Source organism: Urocitellus parryii, chromosome 3 (assembly GCF_045843805.1).
Source record: "Urocitellus parryii isolate mUroPar1 chromosome 3, mUroPar1.hap1, whole genome shotgun sequence".
In the NCBI taxonomy this organism is placed as follows: domain Eukaryota; kingdom Metazoa; phylum Chordata; class Mammalia; order Rodentia; family Sciuridae; genus Urocitellus; species Urocitellus parryii.
In genome coordinates, this window is record NC_135533.1 from 170,490,991 (window position 1) to 170,504,020 (window position 13,030).

At 50.9% G+C, this 13,030-nt stretch overlaps 1 protein-coding gene across 2 annotated transcripts in view; it reads right to left on the reverse strand.

The window, feature by feature from the left end:
• Positions 1-466: 466 nt before the first annotated feature.
• Tkt (transketolase) overlaps positions 467-13,030 on the reverse strand; it is a 28,683-nt gene continuing 16,119 nt past the window's right edge. For both annotated transcript variants that reach the window (XM_026388597.2, XM_026388598.2), the window contains 10 exons: positions 11,436-11,627; positions 9,301-9,419; positions 7,228-7,421; positions 6,320-6,484; positions 5,050-5,206; positions 4,773-4,903; positions 4,009-4,092; positions 3,804-3,897; positions 1,431-1,553; positions 467-729 (listed from right to left, as the gene is read on the reverse strand). In XM_026388597.2, coding sequence (XP_026244382.1) covers positions 554-729; positions 1,431-1,553; positions 3,804-3,897; positions 4,009-4,092; positions 4,773-4,903; positions 5,050-5,206; positions 6,320-6,484; positions 7,228-7,421; positions 9,301-9,419; positions 11,436-11,627 — 1,435 coding nt within the window. In that variant the 3' untranslated portion in view covers positions 467-553. The remainder of the gene's footprint in view (positions 730-1,430; positions 1,554-3,803; positions 3,898-4,008; positions 4,093-4,772; positions 4,904-5,049; positions 5,207-6,319; positions 6,485-7,227; positions 7,422-9,300; positions 9,420-11,435; positions 11,628-13,030) is intronic.

Below are 13,030 nucleotides of genomic sequence, written 5' to 3' on the forward strand. Positions count from 1 at the left end.
TGGGGGCTGCCTTATTTCCCCCTCTGCTTCTCAGTCTGGTTAGGAGGATATAAGGAGTGGGAACAATGAGGAAATGAACTTTCTACCCCAGGAGACATTGGCAGGGTTTTGGGAGGCTGAGGGTCCTAGACAGCTTCCAGACTGTGAAGCAGCTGTCCAGCCTCCCTGAGGGCCAGCTGGCTGGGGATGAGAGGGAGTCGGGTTCCAGCCTGGCTATAGACAGGCTGCAGCTGGGTGTCAGCTGGCTGTGCTTGGGAGGTAGCAGCAGTTCTAGTGTTGAAGACAAAGTCTGGACCCAGGGAAGGTCCTTCCTTGGAACACCCAGGTCCTAGGCCAGAGCCAAGGCTGCCAGCTTCCCTAGCTCTCCCCCTACCCTTCTTCCTCCAGAACCCACACTATCTGCATCCACATTACAGGGGAAAAAAAATCCAAGCTGAATCATTTTTCTCAAAACATATATTTACCTTTCTTCTCAGTACATTTTTTTTTTTAGCACCTTCGCTAGAATCTTTCAGGAATGCATAGAACCCCCACCCGGCACTTCAGACCCTCCCTAGGCCTTGGTGACAAGGCTCCTCACAGCTTGTGCAATGGCATCCTTGTCAATGCCAAACATCTTCAGCAGCTCAGCTGGCTTTCCGCTTCTTGGTACTTGGGCAACAGCCAGGCGGGTGACAGTGACTCCAGGCTCTCCCACTACTGCAGTAGACACTGCCTCACCTATGCCACCTGGGGGGGAAAAAAAAAAAGGTGAATCAGATGCTGAGGGCTCAGGATGAGCAGAGGGTGGGCCTCAGCCCTTCACCAGTTTGAGTTTATTCCCTAAGCCAAGGAGAGCAGAGATGGTTCTCCTCCCCTAGCAGAGCAGACATCACTCATCAGTCACAGCATGATTTTTAAAATAAGCCCAACAGTGGCCTCTGAAATGTTTCTCTTAACACCCCCCTCCAGGCAGCCATCATCAGTAGAGACTAACATCAGCACTTGTCCTGAGTCTAAGGCCTGGAGCCTCTCAGAGGAGCGGGCAGTGTGTACTTGGAGAGGTTGTTTTGTGAAGGACCTTTCATAAAAGACAAATTCAGCATTGCTTTCCCTGTTTGATTCTGTACAACAGCCTTACCTTTTTTTATCTGAGCCCGGGGAAGGCAGCTGCGGCCCAGAAAATCCAGAGCTGTCCCTCAGAGCAGCTGGGATCCAGCCTTTTAATAGGCCTCAGGCTTGGTTTAGGAACCCGGCTAACTCATAGTTGCTGGCACAGCTCCAAGAGCCCCTGCCACTCAGGAAGCTGGCAAGGATTCCAACCTCATTGCTAAGTGTGGAAAAGGTGGACGGTGTCCCTGAAGGAATTCAAGGTCATGTCTAGCTCTTGGATTCTCTGGCTCTGGGCCTCCCCCTGCTTCCTCTGACCTGTCTAGTGCAGCCCCAATTACCTTCATAGTAGTGATCCTCCACTGTGAGGATCCTGCCTTTGGTAGCTCGGGCACTGTCAAGAATGAGTTTTCTGTCCAAGGGCTTGATGGTGAAAGGGTCCAGCACCCGGATGTTGATCTTCTCTGTGAGAAAAGAAGGAGAGAAGAGCTGGACACTGTGGTTCTGCCCCTTAGTGGGCCTTGGATGACGCCCTGGATGGGGACACCCTAAGGGTTGTCACAGAGCTATGAGCTCAGCCCCAATTGTCCTCTTATTCCCAAGTTCATGCTTGCCAAATCTTTCTGGGGATCTCATCCAGTTGTGTGGCTTGGGGAGTGTCTCTGAACACAGAGTAGAATATGTGGGCCCCAAATGGCCTTCCTGGTCCCTCTCATGATGTTTTTTGGTTTTGGTACCAGGATTGAACCCAGGAATGCCTAACCACAGAACCACATCTCCAGCCCTTTTAAAATATTTTATTTAGAGACAGGGTCTTGCTGAGTTGCTTAGGGCCTCGCTAAGTTGCTAAGGCTGGGCTGTCTTGAACTCCTGATCCTCCTGCCTCAGCCTCCAAAGCCACTGGGATTATAGGCGCGCATCACTGCACCCGGCCCTGTGATGTTTTTGAAAATAAAAGGGGAACCAGGTGCACACCTGTAAACCCAGGGACTTGGGAGGCTGAGGCAGGAGGATTGCAAGTCAAGGCCTGTGGGAGGGGCTGGGGATGTGGCTCGAGCGGTAGCGCGCTCGCCTTGTATGCGTGCGACCCGGGTTCGATCCTCAGCACCACATACCAACAAAGATGTTGTGTCCGCCGAGAACTAAAAAATAAATATTAAAAATTCTCTCTCTCTCTCTCCTCTAAAAAAAAAAAAAAAAAAAAAAAAAAAGGCCTGTGGGAAGCCATTCTCACACGTGATCGGGTGCCTCCCGTTGAGGGTCTGAGGCACTTTGGCAAATGTCGAAGTTTTTCCCGTCCCTCTCCTGATGAGAGAGCCCATCCGTGTGGGGGTGTGCCTGACCACTGACCCCGGGGACCCAATCGCTGACCCTGACCTTGGAGTGCAGCCCCCCCTCAACCTTCATTGGATGGAATTCTCCCCTGAATCTCTGGTTCCCTAATAAAAGGCTACTCCCCGGCGTGCTCGCTCTCTCTCTCCTGCTAGCCCTGAGTAATCCTTGCTGCCCTCCTGGGCGGCTAGAGGAGCGAACCAGAGAGGGGAGCCGTCTCGGACCTAGCAATAGAATTAAGGTAATTGAGTCTTGTGTTTTTATTTCGATCTCGTCTAACTAACTTTATGCCTAGAACCTCATTAATGAAACCACTGCGCAGGCCGCGTGGTAGAAAGGCCAGCCTCAGCAACTTAGTTCCAAAAAAGAAAAAAGAAAGAAAGAAAGAGAACAACAAAGCATAAGCCAGATGGAAGGCCCCAGGTATCTGATCTAAGGCAAAAATTTATGGGGTTGGGGTTGTGGCTCAATGGTAGAGCACTTGCCTAGCACATTGAGGCACTGGGTTCAATCCTCAGCACCCTATAAAAATGAAACATAGATATTTGTGTGTCCACCTACAACTAAAAAATAAATATTAAAAAAAAAATTATGGGGTGATGGTGGGGTGGGGGGAGGGGCGGCAGCAGATCTGAAGCCACAGGCAGGAGGGTGTCAGAGGGTCAGATGAGAACCCAGCAGAATGGCATTCTCAGAAGGAAAGATCCAAACCTGCTATGCCCTGCTGAAAGCCTGCCACCGGGACCCCAGCCTGGTTCTCCAGCCCCACCTTCTTCCTGCCCTTCCCTGCTCCAGCCTCCCTCCAGCTCCTCCAGGCTCTGCACACGCCACTCCTGCCTGCACCTTATGTGCTTCCCTCTTTGCTGATGAATTCCTACTCACTCTAGGTCACCTTACTAAGGATGCCATGCCCACAAAGCTCAGCATGGCTGAAACATGACATCTGTTTTGGGATTCTACTGCAGGAAGAAAGAGCATCACTAGTTAACATCTGCCTGCTAATAATAATGATAATACCAAGCTACACTGACTCAATCCTCAGGACAGTCCTATGAGGAAAGTACTAGCATCTCCATTTTATAAATGGGGAACCTGAGGCACAGTAATGGCAAGGAACTTATTAGTGGCCGTTTGAACTGTGATTTGCAGCCCCATGGGCAGGCTCCGGGGCCTCTGACCTGATCACCATGCTGGGGCCATGGGGTTAGGAACTGTGACCACTGTAGCCTGGGATTGAGGATCATACTGGGCATGGATGGAGTAAGTGCTCAAAGGGTGGCTTTAGTTACTATCATCATTTAAGAGATGAGCTTCTCTCCCATCCAAGACCTCATTTGCATCCAGTGCTAGATCTCTCACTTCTCAGGTCCCTTTCTTCTCACCTTTCTTCAGCAGCTCAGCAGCAGCCAAGGCCTCATGCAGGGTCACTCCAGCCCCAATCACCGTCACGTGGTCATCCTTGCTCTTCAGGACCACCTGGGGGTGACATAGAGGGCTGGTGAGGCTCAGGGGCTGGGAGGTGGGAGTGGCAGCAAGGAGAGTTTGGGTTCACTCTATGGGGTCTCCTGGGGCATGAGAGACATTGACCTTGGCTTGTCCAACTTGGAAATCCTCGTTGTTGTTATAGATGATGGCATTTTCCGGGCGGCTGGTCCGGATGAAGCAGATGCCCTAGGATCAAAAAGATAAAGTGAGGAATTCAGGACAGAGCACCTCTGACCTCAGAAAGTGTTGTCTTTCTAGAGAGATTGACCTTTCTTCTGTGCAAATCTCTGTCAGCCAGTTGGCCCCATAGGGGTGTCTGTCAGCCTCTGCATCCTGGTTAATGTAGCAAAAAAAGGGCCTTGAGCGCCCTCTGCAGCCAGCACCTCCCTAGACACTCTGACAATGTTGCCATCCTTGGTCGGGAAACTACTTTCTAGAGGGGCACTGGCCTTGGGTGGGGCCACTGGGGGCGGGGATGCACTGGGTAGGCCCCCTGCCCTAAGGCAGAAGAACCACTCAGCACTCTACCAGGGCAGCTCTTGACCTTGACCATGGGACTCAGCTCATTCTTTTCCTGTCTTGCAGAATCCAACTCAAGGAAGGCAAATAGGTATCCACTGCCAAACTGGCAGAGGTTGCTAGGATCCCTCACTGTGGGAGAGTGTGGTGGTTGATTACCCCATGGGGCAGTAATAGTGGTGTCTATTTTATTTTTCCTGGTCTAACTTAAGCCACATAAACCCCAGGGGCAGGAAGTAATGCTCTGGGGCAGCAAGTAATCAGCTCTGTGCCTCTGTGCTGGCCTCTTCTTCTGTCCTAAGGAAGAGCTAGCTGCCTGTATTAGAAAGAACAGCCACGCAACCAACCTTTGTATTAGCTGCTAATTCCACTGCCTTCTCCGTTGCAACCCCATCACTTGGGTAAAAGACAGTACAGGAGGGGATGGACCGAAACATGGCCAGATCTTCCAGGGCCATCTGAGAGGGCCCGTCTTCCCCTGGGGTATGGGAAAGAGTAAACTTAAAGTAAGATTCCCCATCAATGGATTCCCCTACCCTGGAATCCTGGCCCAACCAATCCCTCCCATACCTCCTGGTCCAAAATCAAGGGAGTTACAGGTATAAGCATCTTAGCTAAACTCACCAATGGACACACCACAGTGGGAACCACAGAGGTTAATGTTGCTCTCGGAGATGGCTGCCATACGAATTTGGTCGAAGGCCCGCGTGAAGAAGGCCGCGAAAGTGCTACAGAAGGGCACTGTCCTGTTGCGTGTAGCACAGCCCACTGCAATGCTCACCTGGGGGCAGGTAGGGCAGGTCAGCCCTGAAGAGGCAGACAGAGGGTAGCCAGGGAGTCTAGGACCCCTCTTGAGGCCACCTTTTGGGGAGCAGAGGATTCTGTAATCCTAGTATCTGTCAACCCCATGCAAGTGATTTCTGTACACCCATACCAAACTCTTTCCACTTAAAATAAATAATTTTGAAAGTTCTCTTAAAATGATTTTCCTCTAGAACTTTTTTTTCTCCTAGCAATAAGCAAACCCTCTCACCAAGAAGGCTAAAGCTTATACATAAATCATCCCTTTTTCCCAGGCTTCTGAATGTTACCCCTCCCATCTCCTTGGCTAGCTAGGAGACTTCTGCAGAGGCCAGTCCTCCCAACTCCTCCTGCCCACTGAGGCTCCAGGACCCTCACCGCTCACCTAGAAGCACAGAGTACAGTTATGAGTTCCAAACCAGCTGCTTCCCCTAGGGCTCTAAAACTTCCCAGCTCAGAGGGATATCACAGCCCCCTCCAGTATAGACTGGAGGCCATACAGACAACTTTAGTTTCTATTGGAGAAAGAACTTTGGAGAGGTGACTGGCTTCCAGAGAGAGGAAGTTCCCTGTCCCTAGGGGTCTGCAAGCTAGGCTGGGCTCCTGTGCCAGGAGGAAGGGTGATTTTGAGAAACCAGACAGAACAGTGCTCCTATTTCACAACTTCAGTCCTTGACAAGGGACTGCTCTGCAATGGGGCACGTGCCTGCATCCTTCAGGGTGGCAGCCACCAGGACCTTGGGCTTACCAGGGGCTCTGTCAGCCTCCTGGTTGTCCTGCCCTCTCCTAGAAGCTCCTTCACCCCAAGTCCCACTCACCACCCTACCTGGCCTACAAATGCACATCTACATTTGCACACCTCTTTAATAGGTGCATAACTACCCTGAACTGCAGCTAATCAGAGTCAAAGATTGATGTGGGGTCCTACCTGTTCTTGGGCTGGCCCAAAATAGGCACCTGGCACGGTCAGTGTGGCTGCTCATGGCAGGAGGAGGGTTGCCACCCTGCCCCTGCCCCCCCCCCCCCCCCCGCACCGACCTTGGACCTACCACTGTGGCTGGACCCGTGCCCCTCAGCCCATGGCAGCACCCACCATGTTCTGTTCAGCAATGTAGCACTCAATGAAGCGGTCGGGGTGCTCCTTTTTGAAGAACTCCGAGAAGGTAGAATTCTTGGTGTCCCCATCCAGGGCAATGATGCGGTCGCTGGCATGGCCCAGCTTGGCCAGAGCCTGCCCATAGGCCTTGCGGGTGGCTATCTGTGGGGAAGAGAGTGAGGCAGAAGGTTCTTATACTGACTGCCAGGCATGTGCAGGGCTGTGGCCTGAGCCCCGTCTCCTTCTAGGGGGCTCCTAAAGCTTTTAGGGGAGAGGCTAAAAATAGGGACAGATACAGGGAACCAACAACACAAGTTCACCTGGAAACTGTGAACTCCTGTGAGGTTGTTAACAACTAAGATGAAGTGTTCTGGGAGTTCCTGGAGGCCCCTGTTCCCAACCCTCGGGAGCCATATGAATTGCAAAAAAAGAAATGTCCAGACAATCTCACTTCCCCATCCCATGTGACTTATTCCACTTTTCATAAAAATACAAAAAGTTCACTCAGGGGGAGGCCTAGGAGCAGAAGAACTCTGCCTAACCTTTGCCAAGCCACGTAGAAGTCCTCAGCTCAGGCCTATGGGTCCTCATGAGCCAGGGATGCAAAGACTCAGGAGTCCTGGGCTACTATCTCATTTCTCCCAGTAGCTTACTATGTGACTATGGCAAGCCTCTTGCCCTCTCTGTGCCTCTGCATATAAATAATTCCAGAGCTATCCCCATGAGAGAAGCATGACAGGAGCATGAGGATATCTCACTCAGGATGTCCTCCTCACCATACATGATCCCTCTCCTCAATTTCCCAGTCCTCCAGAAGGTACATCTTGGTCTCAGTCTTGGGAAGGAAGAGAACCAGAACTGTCCCAAACCCACTGAGTCCAGAAAAGCAAGATCCAAGCAAGTACCTTGTCCCCAACTTTGTAGCTGGGTGGGGTGGGCATGCGGATGTTGGTGATGTCCACCGAGGGGGCATCCTCCTGTGGGGGAGTCGCCATGATCTTCTTTTTGCTCTGGATCTGGCTGAAGATTTCCTGGATGACCTGATCAGCCATGTTTTTGGGGAGGGGCTTTCCGTGCCATGACTCCTTATCTTCTACCCCTACAGGTACAACACAGGAGGACAGAGGGACAGGTAAGACAGAAGCTCCCGAGGGCCAGGAAAGGTGTCATCACAAACAAGCAGAGGGCAGCACAGGGATCAGAAAAGGAGGGTTTTGGAGAACAGGACTCCTGTTCTCACTATTCACTCAGTGAATACTGGCTCTCTGGGTGCTCAGCTGAGCAGGAAGAGAGGAAATATATGTGGCTTAGCATGTAGCCCATACCCTTTGCCATGGTGCCCCCCGCCCTACCCTCTACCCTGCCTCCCCACATGCATGCACAGAGATGATTCTGCTATAGAAATCACACTCAGTTGGTGGGCTGGGAAGGACCCTAGCCATGAGAAGGGGAAGATGAAGGCCAGAACAGAGTGAGTACTGCTAAGATCATCCCATACAACTATAAATAGCTCAGTGGGGTCTGTAAGAGCCTTGTGTGGGGACCAGTGAGGCTGAATGGCCCTCTCTTGAGGTCACTCAGATGCCACCATAGCCTGGACAGAGCCAAGGGCAGACCAATCTTTTATTTTTGGTACCGGGATTAAACTCAGGGGCACTTGACCACTGAGCCATATCCCCAGCCCTATTTTGTATTTTATTCAGAGACAGGGTCTGCTGAGTTGCTTAGTGCCTCACTTTTGTTGAGGCTGGCTCTGAAGTTGAGATCCTCTTGCCTCAGCCTCCAGAGCCACTGGGATTATAGGTATGTGCCAGAATGCCCAGCTGTGAGCAGATTAATCTTTTCAGGCAATACCCAGCAGCTCCACAGACTACCAGGAGCCCCTAAGCAGCTTTGAGGATTCCAGATGCTACCTGGTTTTAACACCTGCAAGCTCAATGCCAGGCAGCTGCACTGAGGCCATGATAATATCCTAAAGTCCTCACCAGGATGTCCATGCCCTCCTAGAGGGCTCCTAGTACTATCTCTTAGAGTGTCCTAAACGCCTCTAATTCATGGAAGGCAGGTAAGGAGAGGTGCGGTCCCAGGCAGGCAGGTAGGTAGGTAGGTAGGTAGCCAGGGGCATGTGGCAGAAATGCCAACTCAGGGCCTAGAATCAGGCCCTCATAAGTACTATAGATTGCCTCTGTACCTGACCACCCTTTTTTGTTGTTTAGTGTTGCTGGGGACCAAAACCAGGGTCATGTACAAGTTAAGCAATCATTCCACCACTGAGCTGCACCCTTGGCAATTTTCATTTTGAGATAGGGTGTTGCTAAATTGTTGACGCTAGCCTTGAACTTGAACCCCTCCTGCCTTAGCCTCTTGAGTAGCTAGGATTACAGGTATGTGTCACTGTAACTAGCTTAAAAAAAAAAAAAAACCTATATATTAAGTTTTTTTTTTTTTTGTATATGATTCTAGGGAATCAAACCCAGGGCCTAGAGGGTGCTAGGCAAGATATTCTACCACTGAGCTACCCTCAGCCTAAGAACTGCATTTTTTTTTTTTTCTTGGTACTGGGGATTTAACTCAGGGATACTTAACCACTGAGGCACATCCCCAGCCCTATTTTTATTTTTTTTATTTAGAGACAGGGTCTCACTAAGTTCCTTAGCACTTTACTTTTGCTGAGGCTGGCTTTGTACGCATGATCCTCCAGTCTCAGCCTCCTGAGCTGCTGGGATTACAGGTGTGCGCCACTGTGCCAGGCAAGAACTGCACTTTTTCTTTCTTTTTTTTGTAGCTGTAGATAAACAGAATGCCTTTATTTTGTTTATTTTTATTTGGTGCTGAGGATTGAACCCAGTGTTTCACACATGCTAGGCAAGCCTCTGCTCTGAGCTCCAGCCCTAAGAACTACATTTTTTAATGACCACCACCAGTCAGCCATGGGGACCCTGTGCCAAGTAAGCGCACCCACATGCTCCCACACAGACCTGTGATCCCACGGCCCTTGAAGGTCTTGGCGATGATGGCTGTGGGTTGGTGCTTGGCCTGGCCGAAGGCCTTGCACAGTTCCTCCACGCTGTGTCCATCCACAATGATGGCGTGCCAGCTGAAGACAGAGGTGAAGAGGGTGAGGGATAGCCAGGTGCCAGAGTGCCCTGAAGAACCCCCAGGGAACGGTGTGGCCTGGCTTCCCAGGGCTGGCCTGCACCCTGCCCATATCCGCAACATGAGCTGGGAAGCTCCTGTTTCCTTCATTTTCACGTGATTTTACTTCCTTTTGTTTGCCTTTGAACAGATTTCCCTCCTCTTCCTAAGTAATTCAAAGCTTGGATCATGTATTGTCTCATTCCTGATATGCTCATTTCCCACTGAGGGCTCTTTTGGGGATAGTACTAGGTTTAGAATCTGTCTGCTACTAGATTATTTCCCCCCCCCCTCCATTTATTGATTTGTTTACTTATATTTTTAAAAAGAAAAGCATAAAGGATTTATTTAGTAAGATGGAAGTAACACCCACAAAGGTGTCAAGCAGATAGTCTATCAGAGAGGAAACAGCCTGCTACTAGATTCCTAATGAATTTTGGAGTCAGTTTTTATTTGGAGGACACATTTATAACTCACAGATACTGAATGTTTAAAATATTTAATATTGTACACTATTATTATTATTATTATTATTATTTATTATTATTATTATTTGGTACCAGGGGCGCTTAACCACTGGCCATATCCCCAGCCCTTTTGAAAATATTTTATTTTGGGACAGGGTCTCTTCAGCCCTTTTTATTGAGACAGGCTGTCAGTAAGTTGATGAGGCTAGCCTCAAATTTGCAATCCTCCCAACTTAGCATCCCAAACCACTGCACCTGGTTTCTTTTCTTGGACTCTTTTGGGCATATTAATAGTAATAATGATAGTGGTGAGCTCGGGCCGAGAGCTCACTCTATGCACTGTCCTGAGCACTTTGAGCATGAAACCCATTCTTGTTCACAATACCATGGGCCACCAACTCCTGTTGCCCTCATTTCACAAACAAGTCAATGGAGACAATGGAGACGCTGAAGGTGGAGTAACTTGCCCAAGGTCACAAAGCAAATCTGTGATGGAGCCAAGACTTAAGGAATCTGGCTTCAGAGCCACAAGGTTATGGACACAAGCCCAAGGGGGCACTGCCAGAGTTATAGTCCCCAGACTAATGTGACCTTGGGGAGGCCCTGAGGCACCTTGTAGCTATTTCCTAATCTGTCAACAGAATCTTCCCTCCCTTCATCCTCTCCTTTTATAAGGTCAGTCTTCAGAAATGACAGCCCCGAGTCTGTTAGCAATTATTACTACAAGGCAGGCTCCAAGTTCCTGTCAGTTTGGTGCAATCACAGGCAGGGACTTGACTACAAAGGGCACCCTTGGAGGCCTGACCTGAGGCCCTAAAGGCCCTGCCCAGATCAACCCACCCACTCACTCCCTGCCCAGGGTCCTCCCCTTCACAGCCTCCTCACCAATAAGAAGTCTGGGGGTCAGGGTCTTTTAGAGCCCCATTGTAGAGCAGCTTATATTTGGAGCTGAGATAGAGGCATCAAGGTCAAAGTCCCTCTGGCTGATACCTACCCAGATGGACCTCCCTGACTGAATTCATAGTCATTTAAGGACCAAATGAGAAAGAAGTCTAGAGACCCTCTGTCTGGTTTCATTAGGAGAAGGACCCTATTCCTCCTCCCTGGGTTGGCTGGAGTGGAGCACAGAAGGTGGTCACTGAACTGATGTACATCCCCTCTGTAGCTACTGTCCTTCAGCCCCACTGAGTGACCCCTTTTCACATCCAGGACCCTTCTCCCATCTCCTCCAAGAACAAGTGAGGCTACCTAAGAAGCTCTGAGAACTATCATGCCACACGATCACACACAGAAATCCGTTTAAGACTGAGCCTCAGCCCACAAATCCACAGTGGTGGCCTCAAGTTACTAAGTTCAAATGTTCAGAGTTTGGAATTGTAAGCCAAGACGCTAGAGACGGGAGACCTTCAGGTAGGGCTAACCTCTCAGCTTTAGCTCCTGTCTCTGCAAAGCTTCTATCCCGGATGACATTCCATGATGTGCTTACTCTCAGGTCACAGCCTCATACGTACCCAAAGGCCTCACAACGCTTCTGGTAGATGTCCACCTGGTGCTGGAGTGGGGCAGGGTCGCTCTGGCCCAGGCGGTTGATGTCAAGAATGGCGACGAGGTTGTCCAGCTTGTAAATGCTGGCGAAGGCCATGGCCTCCCACACGGAGCCCTCAGACAGCTCCCCATCTCCCAGCATGCAGTAGACTCGGTAGCTGTGGACAGAGGGCAGGCAGGTGAGGGGCTGGTTCCTCTCCTCTGGGCCTGTCAGGCTCCCAGCCCCAGCCGCCCAAGAAGCCTGCTTCCTGGGCAGAGGTGTAGTCACACATGACACACAGAATACACAGCATGGAAGGGGCAGTGGGTCACCAGATCCCTGCTGCCTGTCCCTAAAAGGACTAGCTGCTCTAAGATGACAGGGGGTCTGGGAATGCAGCTCAGTGGTAGAGCATGTGCAAGACCCTGGGTTCAATTCCTAGCAATGCTTAAAAATAAATAAATAACAACAAGGACTTGGCCAATAAGAATCAGAAGAATGGGGAGTGTTAGAGCAAGAGGAAAATGAGAGAGACCAGGTGAGTGGGTAAACTACCTACATTGGGCAGGAGGGGCTAAGCTATCCACGGCAATGGGTATTGGAGGTGTCCCTCGGACTTTCTGGGTGGACCAGCAAGAAAGGGGAACCTTGGAAACTAGCTCTGCTCCTGCTAGAAGGAACTGGGCTGGGGAGACCATGATATAGGCCAGGGAGCACCTGAGGCAAGAGGCCTGGCAGAAAAATGAGCACAGCCGAGCATCAGCATGGGGACAGGTGCCTACGGAGTGGGCTCTCCTGAGCCCTAAGACTGGAGCTGGGCCTGGTCCTTTCTCCACCCAGGGGCATGGGCAAGTGAGCCCTTTTCAAGGCAGTGTGACATGGCAAAAGAGCACTAAACTCAGGGAGAACACCCAGAAAATAGAACTTTCTTGGGGTGCAGGAGAGGGTAGAGGCAGGGGATCAACTCAGAGACTCTGACCCCAGCCCCAGAGATGTGAGGGGTAGCAGCAACAGGCATAGAAAGAGTAACTACCTCCCTTCACAGAGTGGCCTATGGCACTCAGGAACAGGGTCGGTGACAGGCTCTGTGCCAAGTAACCCTCTCCAGGTAAGTTCATTTGTTACTCCCACAACACGTGGACAAGGAAACGGGCTCAGAACGGCCAAGGGACTTGTATGAAGACCACGCTGTGATAAGTAGCTGAGCCGGGATTCCAATCTGTCAGCAGCCTAGATAGACTGTCTCCTCCTGGCTGTGTTAGGACATTGGACAGGAGCAGCAGGACTTGGGGATCCCCCTTACCTGCCCAGAGTGTGGCCCTAGGGAATGAAGCTGGTGCCTGACTGGGATCATAGGGACACAACTGCCCTTCTGCTGCTTCAGGGAAAGGCCATTGACCTGGCTGCAAGCTCAGCCATCCAGGTCTCCAGTCTCCTTGCTGCAGGGCAAAGGCAGAGAAAGCAGGGAGAGACAGGAGGCGGGCAGCCAGCCACAGCTGTCAGCATGACTCAGCACTGCCACAGGCTGCCAGGCCGGGAGAGCTCCCTGCATTCCCCCTGTCTGCTGCTTCTCTCTCTCTC